This window comes from Erpetoichthys calabaricus, chromosome 12 (assembly GCF_900747795.2).
Source record: "Erpetoichthys calabaricus chromosome 12, fErpCal1.3, whole genome shotgun sequence".
NCBI lineage: Eukaryota > Metazoa > Chordata > Cladistia > Polypteriformes > Polypteridae > Erpetoichthys > Erpetoichthys calabaricus.
In genome coordinates this window covers 119471585-119495740 of record NC_041405.2, presented here as the reverse complement: position 1 = coordinate 119495740, position 24156 = coordinate 119471585, and the positions used below count along the sequence as shown (strand labels likewise).

The 24156-nt window shown below is 38.6% G+C and overlaps 2 protein-coding genes across 2 annotated transcripts in view; both read left to right on the top strand.

Annotated features, from left to right (window-relative positions):
* The first annotated feature begins 666 nt into the window (after positions 1 to 666).
* Positions 667 to 7368, top strand: pin4 (protein (peptidylprolyl cis/trans isomerase) NIMA-interacting, 4 (parvulin)). The gene is made up of 4 exons (XM_028816067.2): positions 667 to 819; positions 1461 to 1531; positions 5967 to 6086; positions 6896 to 7368. Exons 1-4 carry the CDS (start codon positions 780 to 782, stop codon positions 7052 to 7054), a joined length of 390 nt encoding a protein of 129 aa, XP_028671900.1. The 5' UTR covers positions 667 to 779; the 3' UTR covers positions 7055 to 7368.
* Positions 7369 to 10277: 2909 nt separating this feature from the next.
* The window catches only part of LOC114662541 (long-chain-fatty-acid--CoA ligase 4-like), a 76943-nt gene continuing 63064 nt past the window's right edge, over positions 10278 to 24156 (top strand). Inside the window, exon 1 of the mRNA XM_028816066.2 lies at positions 10278 to 10344. Within this exon, the coding sequence (XP_028671899.2) occupies positions 10339 to 10344 (6 nt within the window). The 5' untranslated portion in view covers positions 10278 to 10338. The remainder of the gene's footprint in view (positions 10345 to 24156) is intronic.

Below are 24156 nucleotides of genomic sequence, written 5' to 3'. Positions count from 1 at the left end.
ATTTAACCTGATTCCTTAATTGATGTTTATTTGATATTAGTTTTATATTTGGTTTTAATGGCGTATCTTTAGAACGATTATTTCATTCACTCTGCAGGAGAATAAATTAAATATGATGGCAAATACTTTACTCCAAGAAACTTCCTTTTCTTTAAACTTTTAATTTTGCATCTCTCCATAAAGGCACCTATGAACATAAACTATTAAACAAAAGAGTACGCGACTAATAATACACTAGAGCTTTGGCTACCATCAGTCGTCAGACATCAACCGAACTGAGGCCGTTTGCTGCTGAGATACTCTTTTGGGTTTTACATCTATCGTTCGACCTGTTCGTTCTGTCTTTCTTAATGCTGTTAATGCATATTTTAATCATGTACAATTTTCTTTTTATAAACAAGGAAAAAGACGACTACTGTATTTCGCGCAACACGTCAGAAATCTCAAGCCTCCATCATAAAGACAAAATTGAGGTCCTTTCTAAAACAATGATGTGACGCGTTCATAAGGCACTAACGTCTGGCGTAAAAGCCTGAATTAAATATATTAAAGGTGAAGCATGTAATACTTCCCATCTACTTAATTATTTTTATTAAACATTTTTTATATTACTGACATAAAACTGTTTTTTTTTATTTATTCAGGCATCTTTTCAGACACCTTGGTTACTTTTTGGGGTCTTTTCTGCTTCGCGGCGTAGAAAGAAAACGTAAGTCGGGTGCCTGATTATATTTGTATTGAATACTGTATTAGAAAGCCATCGTTATTGACTCTTGGCTATGCCCCCTAAACAAGCGAAAGGCGGTAAAGGAGGGAAAGGTAATAATATATCTCTTGTTTAAATTGCACGTTTTCCACTCCAAGTGCACATATTTAAAGGTATTTTTGGAAAAGTTATGTTCATTTCTTGTTTCTTCTTATTTATTTTAAGAATTTAATTTTATAGGCGTCCAGAGGAAATGTTAATTATTTAGATTTATCTGAATGAATAGAAGTAGTTTGCAATATGCTTGCATCACTATCTTGACATTAAGCTGCAATATTAGCACACTGTTATACTGCACCCTAAATAAAACATAAAAATTAACATCCATTCATCAAGTAGAAATAGTTCTGTCCAGTCGTAATGGGCTTATTGCTTCTTACCAGTGACATCGTTTTAAATGAAATTATTATTAAAGTAAGTCGATTATTACGTAGGCCTATGTTAATACTGTAGTCATTTCATTCACACGTGACTTTTTTCAAGCAAAATGTCAAGAACCTATTAAATGAAACTAGAGGCACTGTACAAATAGTTAGAAATGTCTTTACTAAAAACTTGTAATATTGTGCTTTAAAAGGGGTAAATGGCATCCTGGTGATAACTGGGAAACGTTTTTGAAGTGGAATGTGCAATATCGAGAGTGTCGTTTGTTGAGTCTTCTGACTGTTATTGTGTCTTTTTTTATTTCCTTTAGGTGCTAGTGCCTCTGGGGCTGGGGACAGTGAAAAAAAGGAGAAAACACCCAAGGGTGGCAATGCAGTCAAGGTATTCTGATTTTAGGGAATCAATACAGTGTATTCAAGGACAGCATTTCTTATATGTAACATGAAAAGCTGTTATTGGAAACGCATGGTGATTCAAAACTATACCTAATACATCTTTGACAGTGAGTGGCATGGTGAAGCAGTGGTTAGTGCTGCTGCTTCTCAGTTTGGGACCCACTGTTGCTGTGTCCGTATGGGTTTGACTCCCATGTCCATGTTTATTTGATAGGTAATTCCTATTTGGTCCCATATATGTGTGTACGAGTGTGTTGTCTGATGCTGTTAGGATAGGATCTGGGCATCTTTGATGCTTATTTGGGTAAATTAAGTTTGACAGCATTATGATATTTTTGAGAGCATAATTTATTGGGTAATTAAAGAGAATATATACTGTATACATATGTTTTGTATTTGCATCCTGCTGAAGCCATGCCACTAAATGAAATGTGAAGCTATCAAGTTTTATATAATGTTGTGGCAAAGTGGTTTGTGGTAAAGTTTTTTTAGGTAAATGCAAGTGGTCTGCAATCAAAACCTTAAGTAACTGACTAGACTCAACAGGCATTGATCATTGACTGGCTTGGTAAACATAAGACAAATAACCAAAAGCTCATCTCATCTTGTTTAATGGTCATGCATTGAGAATTCTGGTGTCAAGAATATAGGTGTAATTGTTGAGACCACTCAATTTTCATCTTCACAGATGTACTTTGATGTGCATGAAGTACAAATATATAAAAATCTGTATTTTCTAACTAATTCACAATCAATATTAACTTTCATTTCCAATTCCTTAAATTGCCAAGGGATTCATTTGTGCTTCTTTTGGCAATAATTACACAGTACTCCAGATATTAAAAAAACAAAAACAAAAGAGAAGCAGGTTTCTCAGAATCTTTCCCTCCATTTTTTAAATTATATTTATGTCGCTTTGGTTTTGCCAAGCATCTGTTTATCTTTAGTATCAACTTAAAAAAAAAAAACTTTAGTTGTTGATATCAAATACAAGGCAGCAGCAATCATTTCCCAGCACACTTCAGACTGCCAAACTGAAACTATAGCATGCAAAGTAAAAGTAGCTTTCAATGGTTTTAATTTAGTTGCCAAGCTTACAGCAGCAGTGAAACTGATATCAACATTAATTTAGGACTCCTTTTGTGAAGGTTCCGACAAATTATTTTATTCAGCAACTTAGGAAAAATGGTGGGAACATATATTGATATTGTCAAGTGGAAAGAACACTTTAAGGTTATCCAGAGCATAGTAAATGTGCCTTTCTCTGTGAAAACAGTCCTGAACTTTTTGGATGGGATTTGTATAATTTTAATAGCTTTGTAAATGAATTAATAAAAGACATTTTCAAACAAGGCTACAAAGGTGGATGGCATCAGAAGGAAGGTGCTTAAAGCAAAGGATACAGTGGAAATGTGTTGATAAACATGCCTCTTTTGTCTTGTATGGAAGACGGGAATAGGTGTACCAGATTTGTATGACTAAGGTGTTTTCTAGAGGTGTGAACCTTCACTGGTCTCTCGATTCGATTACGATTATCATGTCAACGATTTGATTCGATATCTCGATGCATCAAGATGCAGCCCATCAATTTTTCTACATTACTTCACATTATGTTTTCAAATACAAATACAAGCAGTGAGATGTAAGCTCCCGTTTTTATTTAACAAAACCTGAAAATGTAAACAGAAATTGTGACCATTACATTAAATTGTAAACAGAAATAAATAGCATAGGCTTAGCTTACATCTGGTATGAATATGGTCCGTCTTCAAAAACAAAACATTCTGCGGTGCTATGATATACAAAATAAAATCTATAACATAAAATAACAGCAATGTATATAGGGCACTTCCTGAAAGTGCACAACATTACAAAGACAAATTTACAAATTAGTCAATGTTCAGCATTTGGGACTTTTGAATATGAACACAAGTTGAACAACATGCTCTGGTTTGGGAGTGGATCTTTCTGCAGTGACCTCATCTCTGGGGAAAACCTGCTCTGCAGAAACTACTATTGTGCAAAATACAAAATAAGAACTACACAAAATAAAATCTTTAACATCAGCACTGGGCACTTTTTGAATGTGCAAAATATCACAAGCACTGGTTTTAGCATTTGGGAATTTGCAGGTTTTTGTGCAAAAACACCAGTTGATCTACGTGCTCTCATTTGAGAGTGGATCTTTTTATAGTGACCACAGGCATTTCTGGTTCACTTTCAAAAGGTGGCTGGCTGTAGTGCTGCAATGGAAGAATGTCGCTATACGTCAGATTCTTCCCAGAAGTCTGGCGAGTGTGGCCACTTTAAGCACCCGCTAAGAGGCGAGATTCAGCGTATGGGCGAAGCATCTTATATGCTGGAATTTTCCGACTTGAGCTGCAACCAACATGTTTGAAGCATTGTCCATCACAAGCACCACATCTTTATCTGATGTCTGCCATTCTTCCACAGCATGAGACAGTAGCTCCGCCAGATGCGCGCCTGTGTGAGACTCAAACACAGCTCTCGTCTGTAGTACATGGGACATAATCTGCCTGTCCTCGCTAATGTAATGTGCTGTTACTGTAACATACGACTCCGTTGCCACTGAAGTCTATGAATCACATGTTATTGCTGCCCTTTGCTCATTGACGCTGTTATCTAGGCTCTGGTTTCGTGGTAAAGTGCTGGTATAACCTTTTCTGTAAGGTGGCTGCGCGACGGGACCTTGTACTGCGGCTCCAGTGTCTTTAACAGGTGCTGATACCCGGCGTTGTCCACGACGGAATATGGCCGTAAATCTTTCGCTATAAATGCTGCCACAGCCTGGTTTATTTACTTCCGTTTCTCAGAATTGGGCAGTATTGTGTACAGAGTCGCGTTGTTGTTAGCATTTCAGGGTGGAAACGGCTAACGTGATTTCTTAAGTTGGTAGTGTTCCCAACATATTTAAATTTTTGTGTGTAAGGCTTTACACACCGCATACGACTTGTCCAGTTCATGCTTCCCAGTCTATTCGTAAAATCTAAAATGAGCCCAGATATCAGCTTTTAAAATGTTTGGAGCGTTTTTAATCTTACTTCCTCCCTCCGTCATCCTCTGCCGGCGAGGTATGCAGTGAGTGATGTCAGTGATATGAGTTACTTCTACACGGAGCAGCGCTGTACTCAGATCAGGCAGCCACAATCACTACCGGGATGACTTTTTAACTAGAATTCTTATGCTGCAGCCAGAAAATCACCAAACAATGTCCTTATGATATAATCGATTATGTTCTGCCACTGCATTGATGCAGAATTGTCCACGTTTGCATCGCAAAGCCTTGATAATGTGTTTAATTTCAACACCCCTAGTGTTTTCCCACATTTGTTTTTATGAGGGACGTGAATGAGTGGTGTAGTTCCAGAAGTTTAATTTTGCTTAGCCTCTTTGGTGAAACCAATGTCCAGGTACTAAAACAGACACCCAGATAGTTAAACTTTATATTTTGGAGAAACATGCGAAACAGTGAACCAACTTACTTTCTAACAATCCATCCCACCCCCCCACCCCCTTCTCCTTCACTCTCTTTTTGGACAGATAATCGAGAGATCACAGGAATTTGCCAGTCCTCTGTTCATGTGATCTGTTGACTTGGAAAAGGGTGTTGCATGTGCTTCTTGTGATATCTTATAAAAGGTCGTACAAGACCAAAGGTTTCCTTTATGTACAGCTGAGTCCATGTTAAGTTGAATCCTTTTAAGGAGGGCATAGGACACTACCAGTGATGAATCTTGTTTTCTTTCTTGTCTTAACATATTTATGAACTACAAAGCAAGCTATGGCTGAGCCTTACAAAGTTTCTAGTTTAGGGATCTGATTATTGTATATTTGCTCTTTGTGGATGATGTCCCTTGACTTTATCAGACTGTGACATACAGTATGCACAGGTGTGATTCAGATGTAGGTGTAGTGTGGTAGTGGTGAGGATTGGCATACCCATATCTGAGGTTGTCGTTCTTCCCAGGAAAGGTCTAACTTATTTTCTTTTGATTAATGTAATCGGATGTCCCAAATGGATGAGTTTTAAGTACTCCCTAGTCTAATTCACAATTGACGGTAGATCATGAGATAGGCATATCCATTTTGGTCATTCTGCAGTAATGGCATTTTTGCAATTATTCTTTCAAACTGTAGTTGCAAAATGGGGAATTAAATCTTTAGACCGCTCTTTCAGTCTAATTGTCATTCTACGTCCCCTTCCTCCTATAGGGTCACAAGCTATTGGTAAGTGAAGAAAAGAATGAGATCAGGAAAATGAAAATTATACAATATACACATTCAACACGTTAAAAAGTGATTAAGTTATTTAAAGCCTTCAATTATTGTGTGAATGAAATGTGTTGTATAGTTATATATTTAAACTGAATTGTTACACTGCAGTGGTTTTACTTTTTTAGGTGCGACACATCTTGTGTGAAAAGCATAGCAAAATCATGGAAGCCATGGAAAAATTAAAATCAGGGATGCGATTCAGTGAAGTGGCATCACAATACAGTGAAGACAAAGCCAGACAAGGAGTAAGTATTAAATAATATGAGATTGCAAAAATCTAAAATTATCAGATTAATTTTGGAAATCTGCATGTGCCACCCAGTAAGCATGGTGGACTAGTTTAAGTGGGGGAGAAAAAACAGATTTGACTAGACAGCTGCAGTGAAGATGAAAAATTTTGTTATTGTAGTTTACATTTTATTTAAAAAAGAGATATCAGTATTATTGTGTTGGGGTGATAAAAATTGTCATCTGACCAACAGCTTTTCTGTTGTAGTGAAAACATAGGCATCAAAGTAGCACAATGGTTAGCATGGCTGCTGTAAAGCTTGAATAGAATGCATTTGAATCTCAGACACAGTCGCTGTCTATGTGGACTTTGCACATTTTCCTCAGGCTTCACTGCGTTTGCCTCTCTCTCTCTCTAAAATGGAAGACCTTTTTCATTTCACATCTCAAAGACTTGTCTTAGGTTACTTGACGATTCTAAATTGACCCTGTATATATGAGGGATGTATAAGTGAGCCCCACAGTAAATTAATGCAGATTTTACTGTCAGGGTAGGCTCCAGCCCCAACAATCCTGAGTTGGATATTGAGGCACAAAAATGGATGGACTGATGGAAGTGGAATTCCAACTTTTCTATACTTTAGTATACACGCCTTAATCCTGTGAACACATGAAAGGAGATGCAAGCTCAAATGTTTATGTTTATGTCTAAATCTGCATGTTGAAACACTGTCCAGAGAGTGGATTAAGATAAATATTTAGGGTCAAAATTTGTTAACCATTTTGCATTTAGAGCAACAGGTTTTTACATTTCTCTTTTTAACAGGGTGATCTTGGATGGATGACCAGAGGCTCGATGGTGGGCCCCTTCCAAGAAGCAGCATTTGCTTTACAAGTCAGCTCCATGGATAAACCTGTGTATACAGATCCTCCAGTGAAAACAAAGTTTGGGTACCATATCATCATGGTTGAAGGAAAGAAATAAATATGGATTATTATTTTTTTATTTTTTTGTAAAATAAAGAAAAAAAATCTATTTGAGTATTTACATTCTTAACTCTTTAAGGATTACTAAAAATGGAACCTTTCAACATTTCCTTTCAGTTGTAAAGAATTGAGAATTCCTGCCAAAATAAACTGTTCAGCTTAAAAAGATAGGCAAAACTGTAAAAAGAAAACCATATACAGTATACTGACGCCTTTAGCTTACTTTTTCCTCTCTGAAAGATTACTGTTGGCACCCAGCCAGATGTTGCCTGAAGGAATAATTTTAAATAAAGAAAACCCACTCAACACAAATCTGTGTTATTTTACGTTTGTGTTACTTCTATGCCAGTGTTAAGGCATTATTTTTTAACAGACTAACATTCCAAATAAATGGTTCAAGTTAGCTTTATATTATTTGATAAACTTGCATATTTTGTGATAGTACCTCTCAAGACATTCATGGATACATTATGTAAAATACATACGTGGGCTTCAAGTATAAACAGAATAAAATGGTTAAAGCGAACAATCTTATAATAGAAATGGAAATTAAGAGTTCATATTAGAAAGGAAAACAAGTTTGAACAAACAAGTTTTGAGTTGTTTTTGTTTTTTTTTCTCTCCAAATAAAATTCAGTCTAAAGACCTCATATAAAGAGGGAGTGGGTTGCAGAGTTGAAGTGCTGTTGAACTAAAGACTTAGGCCGTCCATGGAGCAAAGATGGAAGGAAGAATGGAGTGAACCAGATGTAATATATTTAAGATGATGCAGTAAACCCGGGTGCTAGATCATAAAAGTTTTGTAAGAGGCAAGAGAACTGTAATTGTATTGATATGCAATTGGAAGTCTCTGGATTTTATATAGGACAGATGTTATGTGATTGTGGGCCTTACACAGATGTTGAATGCTCCTTTATTTGTAGTATTAGAAGATTAGCAAAAATGTGAAGCCAAATTAGTCCTAGGCTGATAAATTTCTGAATTAACGTTTCTGCAAATGTAGGATGTGAAGGATGGAATAATGTATTACAAAGATGAGAGTAATACATGATGAGATATGGAATTATTAGATGCTGAAGTGGCCAGGTGTGGATTTTTGACAATTTCAGATTTATCATTAGAGAGATGCTTTAACTTGGGAGGGGCATCCAGTCATAGAATATTAAGAAGAGTTTCAGAGAGTGGTCTGTGTCACTTTTTAGGATAAACTACTCATTTTTCAAAACTACATGTGAAGTCGACATATGGTTGTTGATGATAAAATTGCTGTCCAGTCTACTAATATTTCTTGTCTTGTGCCCAGTGCTTGCTGGATCAGCCTGACAATGATAGAATAATTGCAGTTTAGAAAATAGATTAATGTGCCAATGCTAACGTACAGGAAAAAAAAACCAAAATAAAACTGTAAAAAAAAAAAAAATGACAGAAGAAAACCCATCCATCCATCCATTTTCTAACCCGCTGAATCCGAACACAGGGTCACGGGGGTCTGCTGGAGCCAATCCCAGCCAACACAGGGCACAAGGCAGGAAACAATCCTGGGCAGGGTGCCAACCCACCGCAGAACACACACAAACACACCCACACACCAAGCACACACTAGGGCCAATTTAGAATCGCCAATCCACCTAACCTGCATGTCTTTGGACCGTGGGAGGAAACCGGAGCGCCCGGAGGAAACCCACGCAGACACGGGGAGAACATGCAAACTCCACGCAGGGAGGACCCGGGAATCGAACCCAGGTCCCCAGATCTCCCAACTGCGAGGCAGCAGCGCTACCCACTGTGCCGCCCCAGAAGAAAACCAATTATGCAAACTGATGTAGATCACTGGTCCAAGATGAAAGTGAAGGATTAAGTGAGAAGTTGAGGATTTATGAATGTAATTAATTTTGGACTGTCAAGCATTTTGGAAAAGAACAGCAAATTCTGTACTTTTTCTAGCAATACATGTTTGTTAATGGTAGTAAAGGAAGGTATGCATTTTCTGAGCCAAAAGTAATGATTGTAGAGTTTTAATTACTTAAGGAAACAAAAGGAGCTTCTTTATATTTTGAAAGGGAATTGGTCTGCATTACAAACTGGTTAGTAGTGGTGCCTCACATATACGGTTTGCAAAGTTCAACTCCTGCACCTAGCTGTCTGTATAGAGTTTGCATGTTCTTCTGTCTGCTTGGGTTTTCATTTGAGTGTTCTGGTTTTCTTGCCACATCCCAAAGAATCAAGTTAATTGACAAACCAGTTTGGGAATGGATGTGTATGTGAGTGGGTTCCATGATGGGTTGTCGGTCTCTCCAGCTATTCAGGGTTGTTTCCTGCCTTATAATCTGTGCTGTTGAGATTGACACCAGACCCTCAGGAGACAATTTTTAATGACATTAAAATGAATGCTGCCCGGCGAATCTGATCGATTTCCAAACGGCAATCGTTTACTATTCGAGATTGCTGTTGTATGTTTATGTTGATCTCTTTCAGTGCACTTTCATAAGTAACTGACCAGACAACGTGATGAAAGCAAGTGGGGACTTGATTTAGTTGCTGCGAAAAAAAGCTAACAACGTTAATTAATATGTGCCTCTCACGGCTCGTGTCCTTTCCTCTTTACTAGCTTGCTTTTCTGTTCTTTTTTTTGCACATGCACAAATAACACGCACAATTTAATCCATAACGAGGTAGGCTACACCATACTGTCTTATTTTAACCAGCTTACTACATAATAATCATATGTGGCACCTTTTACAGTAATTCTTGCAGTGGAAATATGTTTGAATATGTATTAATTAATTGCTTCTGGTCATTTTATTTAATTTACATTGTTAATGTGTTTAGTTAGGAGTCGACAATGGCGACGGTATTGAAAGCGGTCCAGTTTTTTATTTACACTGTAATTCATATATAATGTAATTAATTTATACTATGCTTTATTTATAGAATGTAAATTATTTATAATGTACTTTATATTTATTAATTTTTGTATAAATCGCTCATGTCTCGCTGAATATTCCGTTATTTTTGACGTCACCTCAGTGATGGTCCGCACGATTGTCGAATTCCCATTGTTTAAAAGTCGAAATTGCGGTCAATACAATGAATGTCCAATGTTTAAAATAGTATTATATGATTAATGTGCTCATCAAAGCGGAGTTGGTCTGTTTAACTATTTAACTGTGAATACTTACTTTGAGAAACTGGAGGCCCCTATTACAGGTTGGAGCATTCCGCAAGATCGGAAAAATTCTCGGGTTCTGTTGGTTTATCTCAGTTCGAATTGAGCGAGCGACTATGGAGGTGAAGTATTGTTTATTTAATTCTTGTATTAATTAGACATTAACGTGAAGCTTCTTTTAGTAACGCGTAGGTTTTTATATCCTCAGCGATTCGTGTCTGTAAATATGAATTCAGCGAATTAAGTTTTATTAATTTTGATCGGTGTATTGTGCCATCAGGCAACTTCGAGCCGGAGCCTACTGTGGACTACAATCCGTGGTGGTTTCTATTGTAGTAGTATAGAAGAACATCGTTAAGCAGTCCAGTGCCCAAAATAAAACTGAACGACTGGCGCCGAAAGAACGAGGGTCTTGTGTTGTAGTTAAGCGAGTTTGTTAAATGATGCCTTTATTTAATGGTAGCATATATTGTAAGATATTCACTAGGAAGATATTTTGTGCATGGGGAGTCAAATGAGCAGATCAGGCGAATTTTGTTAAATGACAGTGTCTTTGCGGCACGTAGCAAGTTAAGGTATCGTCTTAACCAAACTTACGCAAAATCTATAAGCCCCTCCGCCGACGTCACAGTCCTGTGTCGGGATCCAGTCCCAGCTAAGCACGTTTCTAGCGTTACGCTGGAACGCACCTAAACCGCTTGACACTAACCATACCTAAGTATTCACGCAGCGATCAGTTTAGAAAACTAACATACAGCAGGTTTCGACCGTCTTCGGCCAAACGCTTGTTCCATTGAAATCGACTGTAAAACCCTGATTAAAACACACACACACACACAAGGGCGGTTTGGAAGCATCTCGATAGGGAGTCAATGCCTCTTCCTGGATGAAACAGCTCCTTGAACTAGAAGCGGAAAAAAAACGCCCTTAGTGACAGCTATTGAGGGACAGATTATACGTAGCTTGTAATCAAGTGAGGACAACTGGACACAAATCATAAAATACACGTAGTTTTTTAAAATTGCATGTGCTTTTCTGAATTGAGTGAGTCGGTGGTTGTCCTCAGTTAAGAAAACACGTTTAGTCCTTAAGTATAAAGCTGGTTTATACATCACGCGACGTGACAGTGCTCCAACGGACGCTACTGCTACGCAAGTGTTTTACTGTTTATACTCGCGCGCTTACTTTACGTAAATCTGGAAGAATCCACCAGGTGGCAGTGCGAGATGTTATCACGGTCAGAACAGGTTCGATTTCTCTGTGTTGTGAATTGCCTGGAACACCCATTAAATTCCGATGACACCTTACCGCAATATCTCTGAAAAGGATGTTTAATGATTAAATCCATCAGTCCAGGGATATGTCCATTCCAGCAAGCATTGGGCACAAGGCAGAAACCATCCCAACACGAGGCATCAGCTCATTGCAAGGTGAATACAAGCACTCGCATACACTAGTGTCATTTTAGTTTCACCAAATCAGCATATCTTTGGAAGGAAACCGGAGCACACTGTGGAAACCCAGCAGAAAAACATGCAAACTCCAGGCAGGGAATACCTGCGAGACAGCAATGCTACTGCTCCACCACAGTGTCACCCCCATGTGTGTAATTATTAACAGTATTCATTATTTAAACGATATTAACGATTTATCTGTAAAATATAACATACACCAGCAAGCCCGCAATTCTCGAAAGAATCGCAAATCCAAGAATGGCAATCAGTTTCTGTTCCCTCCGATATTTGGATGGATGAAATACAATGGAGGGTGGGTGAGTCCGGGGAAACGTCATTTAATTAAATAAGCATATTTATACTAAAGCGGTTTCGTTTTGTGGAGTCGCGATTCCTTTGCCTCTGCTGACACCCAGTATTCATTATTTAAACGATATTAACGATTTATCTGTAAAATATAACATAACATACTTAATGCATTTTCATCATGAAATTGGTATCAAGTATAAATCTAAGGATTCTAAATGAGCAGAGAGTTGGAATATTATACATTTAATGTGTTCTGTGTGGCGATTGCTGCTGTCAAGTCAGGAGGAAGCCCCAGAAAAAACCCGACTTTTTGCTGGTACTGCAACTGGTGAGCATAGGCGTTCTGAACGCATACGCGCCTGCATCACTCCTCTGAGCAGGTCCTCAGAAGTTAAGGGGGGCGCAGTGTGCTAAAAGTTGGAATGTGACGTCAAAGTCTCTGGTTACTATGTACATGTGACAGAAAGTCGCTTTGCAGATCCTAAGGGATTGATGTCCGCGCTTCAATGTTTGATGGTTTGATGTGATGAAGCAAAATGCCGACATACAGATGCATTCGTGGTGCTTTTATATTAAAGCGTAGCATATTCCCGATCGTAATGATACAATACATTTTAAAGGTCTCACATACTGTCTTCTGTGCCATCTTTTATTTTCTAGGGCTTCCTCCGGACCTGACAGCAGCAGCAAACAGCAAGAGATCACCACACAGAACACATTAAATGTATGATATTCCAACTCTCTGCACATTTAGAATCCTAAGAATTATACTTGATATCACTTTCATGATGAAATGCATTAAAGTATGTGTGTTACGTTTTACAGATAAATCGTTAATTTCATTTAAATAATGAATACTGTTAATAATTACACACCTGGGGGTGACACGGTGGTGGAGTAGTAGCACCGCTGTCTCGCGGCGCTGGTATTCTCTGCCTGGAGTTTACATGTTTTCCTTCAGGGTTTCCACAATGTGCTCCGGTTTCCTTCCAAAGATATGCAGACTTGGTCACACTAAAATGACGCCAGCGTGTATGTGTGTGCTTGTATTCACCTTGCGATGAGCTGATGCCCCATCCAGGTATTGTTTCAGCCTCGTGCCCAATGCTTGCTGGAATGGACACATCCCTGGATTGATGGATTTAATCAATAAACATCCTTTTCAGTGATATTGCAGTAAGGTGTCATCGGACTTTAACGGGTGTTCCAGGCAATTCACAACACAGCGAAGCCGAACCAGTTCTCACTGTGATAATATCCCGCACTGCCACCTGGTGGATTCCTCCAGATTTCCATAAAGTACACACGCAAGTATGAACAGTAAAACGCTTGCGTAGCAGAAGACTTTCAAAGGTGCCTCTGCTATCTGCTCCATCACGTTGATCGCCTTCTTCAGGGGTTCGTAGGATCTGTAACAAATCACATATGGGCTGGAGCACTCTCTCCAACTCCTGTACACTCCCAAGATCGTTAATTTTATTGTCCGGCAGCCCATTTGGGTTTTGTTCATTCCCGTCCGTGGCCAGGAGCTACTGCACCTGCGAATTTCCTGTGCCGCTGCATTCAGGGTGGTAAAGTCTTAGGGTGGAAGTTCGCAAACCCCCGCCTCCTCCTATGTCACAGCAGGATCCCAGGAAAGACACCATCCACCCTTTTACCTGTATTAAGAAGAGTGCTTGGGCCCTTTGGTGTTGTAAGACTCCAGGCGATCCTCCTCCTCGCTGCTGTATTCAGAGTACAGCAGGCCCCAGTGTTTGTCGGCTGACTCCTCGCTGCTTGCCTCGCCATCACTCCATGGATTAGCTTGGTTCGCTCACAGATGTGGAGCATTCACCAGCTATAAAGTAGGTGTATGGAACAGACACAAAACTTTCCCAGGGCAAGCTGTCCCTGGGCCCGACACCTACCACTCAGATCCCGTCATCCGGAGCTTCCTTCTCCCGAGTGGCCACTCTTTCTTTCCCACTGCTCTGGGAAATACCCGTGACGGTGAGTGCTTGGCTGCTCGCAGCCTTTGGACCTCGCCTAGCAGTCTTCTTCCCCATCAGTAGGAATGCTGCGTCCATGAGCCTCTGTTAATGGGCACTGTGAGGTTGCTGACGTGTTTTTAGTGCGCTGGCACTGGCAGTGCTGCGTTGGGTTGGCCACAAGAAAATTATTTTTTAAACTGGGGCTCCTGCCTGCAGACAGTGAGGAAGTCCCATCTGGGATGCCACTTGTGGACCACAAGGGGGTGCAACTGTATCAGTTCTCTGTGCCGACTATATTGGTCGTTCATGTGATCTTCGATGGACAAGTAACAGGAACTCAAGGTGCCGGTAGAGTCATGGAGTGTGAAGAAAAGTGGGTAGGAGACTGATCAGGAGACTGATTTGCGTTAAATCAATGCAATATTTTTTTTTTCACCCAATACGCTTGTAAAAGGACTTGGAGATAATTATTACTATTTAACAGAATCTACCCTTGAGTCTTTAATGAACACAAGGCTGAAGTTAGGTACATATTCGGCCGTGTTCTTATTCGCTCCCAGCTGCATACTTGCTTGCAACCCGTGACTGTACTTTTTCACACAGCATTACAAACTAGTTACTTATTCTGAAGGCAAATATTCTACATTTACAACTGGTGACTTTATCCAAAATACAATTAGTTACTGCTGGTTACATTTCTTATGCCCAGTGACCCACCGAGCCACACAGACAGGGGAAGTGACCTGCTCATGGTCACACACTGTCAGTATCAGGACTTGAACCCACAAACACAGGGTAGAAAGTGCAAAGCCCTAACCACAATGTCCCAATGCTTGCACATCTACAACGTGTTTAATATTTCTCATAATACAAACGTCTCCATGCTTTGAAAAGCTAAATATTCCACAATTACAACCTGCATGGCATGGGTGAGTTACATCATATTGGGCTACCTTACCTTTCACAGTTTTGTGACAAGGCAGATAAATGTGTTTCTTAAGTTGCAGCTGAGGTTTGCCCTGCCCAGTGTAGGCACCTGGGTGAAACTGAGTATTCCATATCCAATATCTGATAAATGAGATTTACTGTGATATTTAATGGGCACTGTAAAGGGTTAAATCATTTTGGACCACCTTCATTTTCACAATTTTGTGACAAGACAGATTCCTTTGTTAAATTAAAGTTGAGTTTAACATTTTTGACTGGTGCAGGACCAAAATGTAGAATATTTATTTTTTCAAATAATTGACCAGTTTGTAATGATGCTGATTAATATTAATGTACACACTGTAAAATATTTTGCGTTGCTGTTAAATAGAATAGGAAGCTGGTTTTCAAAAGCTGTGTGAATAAGTAACTGACAGCAAGTATATACTGGATGTAGCTAGTAGTGAATAAAAAGCCAGCCGAATGCATACCTAACTTCAGCCCCGTGATCATTTTAGAATTAAGGGAAAATACTGTTAGAAATAATTACCACCAAGCCCTTTCACAAACGGAGTAATATGAAAAAGTATTCAATCCCTTTAAAAGTCATTCTAATTTTCTGCATGACAAAAAATTTGTCTACATATTTAGCGATTATGTGATCTCTTGTGCTGTAACAATACATTTCCAAAGTCCAAATAAACCCTTTTCTGTAGATATGAGTGAGTGTTTGCATTAAGTATTCAAGCCCAACATAGTCATACTTTGTTAAAAACCCTTTTGCTGCAGTAACAGCCTTCATTCTTTTGGTGTATGTAAGTATGTCCCAGTTCTGCACACTGTTCAGGAGTAATTATTCACCATTTTTCTTGGCAGGATTTCTAGAGACCCTCTGTGTTGGTGGTGTGGCACCTCTGAACAGCAGTTTTCACATAGTGCCACAGATTCTCAACAAGGTTAAGATCAGGGCTTTGACTTGGCCATTCCAAAACATTCACCTTTCTGTTTTTGAGCCATCCCAGTGTCATTTTGGCCTAATGCTTAGCCATTATGTCTTCAACTCTGACAAAATCCCCATAGCATGATGCTGCCACTAGGGAATCCATTCCCAGACAGGTTTATCCATTCAATAACAAACACACTGGAACCAGTGATAAGACACAATATATATCAATATAGTTCATCCGCAAACCAGTAGTATGCATATACAAACAGATATAGTTCACACATAAACCGATAATATAAGGACAAAAACCAATACAATTCATATGAATGGAACCAGTATTGTACACACGCAAACCAATTAAGTATGCGCATAAACCAATAGTAAATATTCATAAACCAATAGTGTTCACATGTAAACCAACAGATTATATGCAAAAATACGTGATTTATGGCCTCTTTGATCCTGTAGGATCTGTATGAGAGGCCAATGTGCGTGCTTCGATGTTTGATGAATGGTTTGATGTGCTGACATACAAATGTATTCATGGTGCTTTTCTCTTCAAAGTTTGCATATTCCCCATTGTAATGACACAAATCAATTTAAAGATCTCACGTACCATCCTATGTGCCATCTTTTTTATTATTTATTTATAGATTTATTTTTTGAACCTTCACAACAGCATTAGAAAGTACGGAAGTGTATTTGAGCCACAGAGAAAAAAAAATAGTGACAATAAAAAGGTCTATTTTGTGATTAAAGTGGAAATTTCAACTTTAATCTTGCAGTTTATTTTGTCATTAAAGCAGAAAGTCATAAATGGCATCTTAAAACCGACCCAGTTTTTAATTGCTATGTGCTGTTGAAAACCCAGCGCAGCGGCAGGGAGTGATTGCCACACAGAACACATTACATTTATGATATTCCAGCTCTCTTGATACTTGATATCACTTCCATGATGAAATGTGTTAAAGCTCCGTGATGATATCTTGCTCTGCCACCTGGTGGCATATTCCAGATTTACATAAAGTATGTACACAAGTATAAACAGTACACCGCTTGCGTAGCAGTAGCGTCCTCAGGAACATGAGTCGCGAGGCATGAAGTATAAACCTGGCCTAAGGACACCTTCGCTTCGGTATTGTGATCACCAGGAATAAAAGCACAAATGTCAGAAAAGACATTCCGAAAACTTAACAACCACCTCAAAGCCTACAAAATGGAAATTAGGATATTTTTTTCCTGAAAACCACTTCTTTAAAAATGCTTGAAAATACTCGAAAACACCTGAAAAGCACCAGAAAACACCCAAAAAGTTGCAAAAATGTTAGGTAAAACATTTGTAGAAAGCCATAAAAAAGCTTGTAAAATGCTGGAAATTGACAATGCTCAAGTGTGAATAGGCCCTTAAAATTGGTAGTGTTACATCCGCGAGGTGACCCTAAAAAATAGTAGGTCTAGCTGTTTAGTCTGCACTACGTACTTGTAGCTTATGAAGTAATAACATTCATCTGCTAGGTTGTTGACCTTTGGTTAATAAGTTAAAATTTACGGTGATGTGTACATAGTATTTCTAAAGTTCTTGAATTTTACAAGAATATCTCAACGCTGTCAGAAGGAAGAACTCACAATCTATGCTATGTGCACATACATATTCACCCAGACACACGTTTAACTGGGACACGGTGCAAATAAAATTCAAGGCTAATACTAATAGTCCCAGAAAACTGCTGGAATCATGGCTCTCAAAGGAAAACACCATTAGTAGACATTTGGACGTGAACCCAGCATATGCAGGCTTAAAATGAAGAACACCTAAATAACACGTTTAACTGGGACACGGTGCAAATAAAATTCAAGGCTAATACTAATAGTCCCAGAAAACTGCTGGAATCATGGCTCTCAAAGGAAAACACCATTAGTAGACATTTGGACGTGAACCCAGCATATGCAGGCTTAAAATGAAGAACACCTAAATAATAAAAAAGACTTTATGACCAGCAACCTCCGAACCCCACATTACTGATCTCCCCCACCCCCTCATTGTACATACACAAATACTAAAAACACTTAGGCCAATTGACCTAACTTTAATCAGGCTGAAGTTTAGTAACTTGTAGAAGTCTTTCAACAAACTGTAGGCAGAGTGGTAGTGCAGAGCTGTCATTCCTGCCTCACAGGACGAGGTTCTAAGTGGAACTTGTATGTTCTCCTCATGTATTTACAGGTTGATTGGTATTCGTGTCAGTGAAATTACTCACTAAAACATTGTTTTAATTGTGCATATGCAAGACATGTGATATGATTCTTTCAAAAATCTACGGTTTTTATGAAAAATACAATGCAGTGTAATCAGTTTGGTTAGGATTTAAAATTACCTGTATAAAGTACAATGAAACTAATATGGGCCAGTTCCAGTGTGCTCTTTGCTGGGGACGATCCTGTGCTGGTCTGGTCTTAATCAATTTTTAATGTAACAAGGCCAACTTAGGGATTTAGTGCTGTTGCAGTGTGCCTCAGAACTGCAGATTACCAGCAGACCAAACAAGACTAAAGTACAGCTGCAGTGGGCCTTTTGGAGTTGGGAAAGGGGAACAAATTTACTAGATTACTTTGTAGGCAGTTTTAATTGACTTAGTACAATAAGTAATGTTATAAAATGAATTCCACATGCAGCAGACACACTGTTATGAACATGAAAAGCACAAATATGTCATTAAAAGTATGGAAACTATATTTTATATTTATATTTTGAATTATGCTGAATTAAATATATTTTGTTCATTGCCACAGAAAAGACAAGCAATGATTGAAAATATTTTATATTGCATAATATACGAAATAGAAAAATATGGATCAACATACATTTAACCATTAATGTTTAGTAGAAAGACTAGTAGAGTTGGTGTCTCTAATTAAGAAATTGCTTGGCAATCTGCTTAGGCAGTGCACAAATAAAGATGCTGCTAGTTTGGTCGTGGAGGTATCTTTTTGAGTAGTCTCCAGATCTGATACAAGATCTCTCGCAATATGAATTGTATAGCCCCTGTGCTTTACTATGAAGTTCACACTCTTGAGGAATTCTTTACAAATATTGTCCAGCCCCTGACTAGGTATTTTATATGTTTTTGTGGCTGTTAAATTAATTCAGTTATTAGGAAAAGCTGAGTGCATAATGAATGACGAGCATTAACTCTTCTGTATTGTTTACGTAATTGAGAAAATGTGTTATAGCAATACCAGCTCCTCACCTATGGCCACAAGCTTTTGGTAGTGACTGAAAGAAATAGATCATGGATACAAGTGCCAGAAAAGAATTTCCTTCACTAGGGGTCTGAGCTCAGCCTTATAGATAGGGTAAGAAGGGCAGACATTCAGGAGAAGCTCAAAATAGAGCCACTACTTCTCTGTATTGAAAGGAGCCAGTTGAGGTGTTTTGGGCATCTGGTTAGAATACCTCCTGGACGTCTCCCCAGGGTGCTGTTTTGGGCATGTCCAACTTGGAGGAGACCTCAGAGCAGAACCAGGACACATTGGACAATTTGTATATCTCGACTGGCCTGGGAGTGCCTTATTTTCCCCCAGATACTTTGGAGGAGATGGCAGGGAAAAGTGATATCCAGGCATCATTGCTTAGCCTCCGTGACCCAAACCCAGATAAGTGGCAGAAAATGGATGGATGGATATTAGCCATTGCGCTTCACATCTTAATTAAGCTTAGCCAAACTTTGTCCTTCTATTTCATACCTGACTGTCGATGCCAAACGTGATCACGTCTCTTTTTTACTTCCTCTTCAGTTGTTCGTCCACCCTATTGGTTAGTGCTACTGTTTGGCCTGTCAACTGCTTCTGCTCCATCTTTTTCCGGCATAATGCATGCCCTTAGTGCAGAACAGATCATGAAAGTTAGCAGTTTAATAGATACTGACATATACAACATTTATCAACAAATACAAAATCACATTGGCTATTGTTCTTTTTTCTGTGTTACCAAATTTGAATCAAATCCTTAAAAGCATTTTTAAGACTTGGAGGGATTTTGTGTTACCCGTAAATATTGATGTATGAATGAAAATGTCTTTTCTTAGTGCATACCTATACCCTAGATGTACCATCCTGTCAAATATCCGCTTTTAAACTAAAAGGGAGTAGGGTTTGTGTTTTATATATAAACATGGATGCTTCACTTTAGAAACACTGTTTAATGTGGCAAACTAATATATACAATGGTTGTGAAGAAATAACTTTGACTTGTAAAATACCAAACTTAATTTTGTACGTGATCATGCAGGGGTCTCTTTGGCCTTTGTGAAAGGAAAGGTTTAGTCAGTTTTTCAGAATGCTGATGAATGGGCAGAAGTAGTGTAAGCCACGAACATTAAGTACTCTTAGGTAGCAGTGGACTGCAATGATTCTTTAGTTTTATTTTATTTGGAGAACTTGTCTGTGAATAATATTCAAAGCTCAAAATTGGCAATAGTCTCATAGTACTAGACTACAAAATTTCCTGTTTGGCAATATAGTCTGGAGAGTGGTTTGGCCTAAAATCCATATCATTGCGTAACTAAAAATAATGGTACATATGTATTTGTATATACTTGTCAGACTGAAACTTTTTAACAAATAAAAATGCATCACTGATTAATGTAATTATGACAATCACACCTCTCATTCCTCAAAGTGCTTGTTATCTCTCGGCTATAGATTCGACTGCAGTTGTTCCCTGCAATAAAAATACAGCTTCGTTCTCTCTCTCACTTGTACTATCTTGTGCCACTGCTGCAAAGCAAACACAGCACAAGACGTAGCTTCTTCCTATCTTCCCTTCCTGTTTGTTTGCATCGACTTGTGCTTGTAGTTTGGTTTACCTTTAATAGAAGCTTTTATTTTGACCAGGTGTTCATGCTAGTGTCTTTAGTGAATATACGTAAATGCCGGTACCCTATGTTTAAGGCTATGTAGAGTGGTAGCATTGAATGCAACAACACAAACACTGTTGATAAAAGAGCCCCCTTGAGGTTTCGAGTGGCATGATAAACTAATTCTAGATCAAGGAGCAGCTAGATTGTTTTGTTCCCCCTTGGTGGTTCAACTGCAACAACTCGGGTTGGAAGTGTTATTAGGGCATCTGAGATTAGCGTGAACCGAACCGTTAACACTGGAAAGCAGTGGCAGTATGCAACACTGAGAAATTCAGAAGTTCAGTTTCTCTGTACTGGTGAGTATACAGTTAGGTCCATAAATATTTGGACAGAGACAACTTTTTTCTAATTTTGGTTCTGTACGTTACCACAATGAATTTTAAATGAAACAACTCAGATGCAGTTGAAGTGCAGACTTTCAGCTTTAATTCAGTAGGGTGAACAAAATGATTGCACAAAAATGTGAGGCAACTAATTTTTTTAACGCAATCCCTTCATTTCAGGGGCTCAAAAGTAATTGGACAAATTAAATAACTGGAAATAAAATGTTCATTTCTAATACTTGGTTGAAAACCCTTTGCTGGCAATGACAGCCTGAAGTCTTGAACTCATGGACATCACCAGATGCTGGGTTTCCTCCTTTTTAATGCTCTGCCAGGCCTTTACTGCAGCGGCTTTCAGTTGCTGTTTGTTTGTGGGCCTTTCTGTCTGAAGTTTAGTCTTCAACAAGTGAAATGCATGCTCAATTGGGTTAAGATCAGGTGACTGACTTGGCCATTAAAGAATTTTCCACTTCTTTGCTTTAATAAACTCCTGGGGTGCTTTGGCTGTATGTTTTGGGTCATTGTCCATCTGTATCATGAAACGCTGCCCAATCAATTTGACTGCATTTAGCTGGATTTGAGCAGACAGTATGTCTCTGAATACCTCAGAATTCATTCAGCTGCTTCTGTCCTGTGTCACATCATCAATAAACACTAGTGTCCCAGTGCCACTGGCAGCCATGCACGCCCAAGCCATCACACTGCCTCCACCGTGTTTTACAGATGATGTAGTATGCTTTGGATAATGAGCTGTTCCACGCCTTCTCCATACTTTTTTCTTACCATCATTCTGGTAGAGGTTGATCTTGGTTTCATCTGTCCAAAGAATGTTTTTCCAGAACTGTGCTGGCTTTTTAGATGTTTTTTAGCAAAGTCCAATCTAGCCTTTCTATTCTTGAGGCTTATGAGTGGCTTGCACCTTGCAGTGCACCCTCTGTATTTACTTTCATGCAGTCTTCTCTTTATGGTAGACTTGGATATCGATACGCCTACCCCCCTGGAGAGTGTTATTCACTTGGTTGGCTGTTGTGAAGGGGTTTCTCTTCACCATGGAAATGATTCTGCGATCATCCACCACTGTTGTCTTCTGTGGACATCCAGATCTTTTTGTGTTGCTGAGTTCACCAGTGCTTGGTTTCTTTCTCAGGATGTACCAAACTGTAGATTTAGCCACTTGTAATATTGTAGCAATTTCTTGGATGGGTTTTTTCTGTTTTCGCAGCTTAAGGATGGCTTCTTTCACCTGCACGGAGAGCTCCTTTGACCGCATGTTGTCTGTTCACAGGAAAATCTTCCACATGCAAGCACCACACCTCAAATCAACTCCAGGCCTTTTATTTGCTTAAATGATAATGACATAACGACGGACTTGCCCACACCTGCCCATGAAATAGCCTTTGAGTCAATTGTCCAATTATTTTTGAGCCCCTGAAATGAAGGGATGGTGTTAAAAAAAATGCTTTAGTTGCCTCACATTTTTATGCAATCATTTTGTTCACCCCACTGAATTAAAGCTGAAAGTCTGCACTTCAACTGCATCTGAGTTTTTCATTTAAAATTCATTGTGGTAATGTACAGAACCAAAATTAGAAAAAAGTTGTCTCTGTCCAAATATTTATGGACCTAACTGTAGTTACACTTCAAGCCCTGTTTCATGCCGGCTTTTCTTTAAAAAAATCTGCACTGTCTTGGCAGGCCTGTTTTGCTTTGAGATTTCCGGAACATTGATTTTTATTAATTTTCAAGCTAAAGCATAGCAAAGAAAGCTTCATTTCAGTTGGACATAATCAACTGAAGGATGTTAAAATGAATTGTTGGTATTCACTTTTTTTTTAAGAGTGTGTTTTTGTGTCCTTTTCAGCAGTGATCATTTTTATTCACTGTATGACAGCAGCTCCTCATTTTAGTGCCTGCAGTTTTATTTGTTTTTTTAAACCCCTGTTTTCTGTTTTTCAAGTACTCATATTTTAAAATATTTCTGCCATAGTTTTTAGCAGAGGAGGCATCCTTGCAAGCCATTTTAACGGCTTCTTTTAAGTAGACATAATTGCACTCTGTTAAGTGAAAATAAACTATTTAAATAGCTAAAAGCTAGTCAGAATTTTAAGTATAGATGAGGAGGATTTCAAAAGTCATGTGTTAATTCTCAATTATACATTTTCAGTCCAGAACATTGTAATTCTGGTCATTGATTACATTTTAGATTGCACAGCAGTGTGGCAGTTAGCGCTATTGCTTCATGGGTGAAGCACCCTAAATTCAAAACTCATCATGATCTTACTCTGTGTCGACTTTTCATATTCCCCTTGTGTCTATGTGGTCCTGGGTGCTCCGATTTTACTCCCACATCCACAAAGATGTGGAGTTAAGGTTAACTGTTAATGTTAAACTGGGCCCATTTGAGTGCAACTGTAAAGACGTGGGAAAGAATATCAGTATTCCTGGATTTTATTTAAATAATGCACCTTTCTTCCTGAAATGTATTGAAAATAAAAGGTTATTCATCATCCATATATGCATATCTTTGGTTTGTATTGAAACAAAAGAGAAAGGAGTGAGAAACAAAATTTAACTATTGCTTATTACAGAGAGACATTCCAAAATGGCCAGGAGAAAATAATTAGAATCCTTTAGACATTAAAAGAAATAATTATCTTGTAGTCATTCTTTGAGCTAATGCTTTTAATGATCATCACAGATGTCTTCCATCTTGTAATCACTCATTCAGCTAGTTTAAATGGAGAAAAGATCTTGTTCAACTATTTTGTGTAACACTAAACATGGAAAGCGAAGGAAAAAAATAAGAGTTGTTTTGAGAGGCAAGACAGACAGTAACAGCCAAGCATGGTCAGTGTAAAGGTGTTAAGACCATCTCAACAGAACTTGATGTTCCTCTGCCCAGTGTTATCAAGAAGTTTAAGGCCTATGTGACTGTAGCCAACATGCATGTGGCTGCACGAGGAAAATTAACCAAAGACTGAAGAGACACATGTGAATAGTGGAGAAAGAACCCATGAAAAACGTCAAAACAGGTCCAAGCTAACCTTCAAGATTTAACAGTAGGTTTAACAGGTTAAGGTTTAACA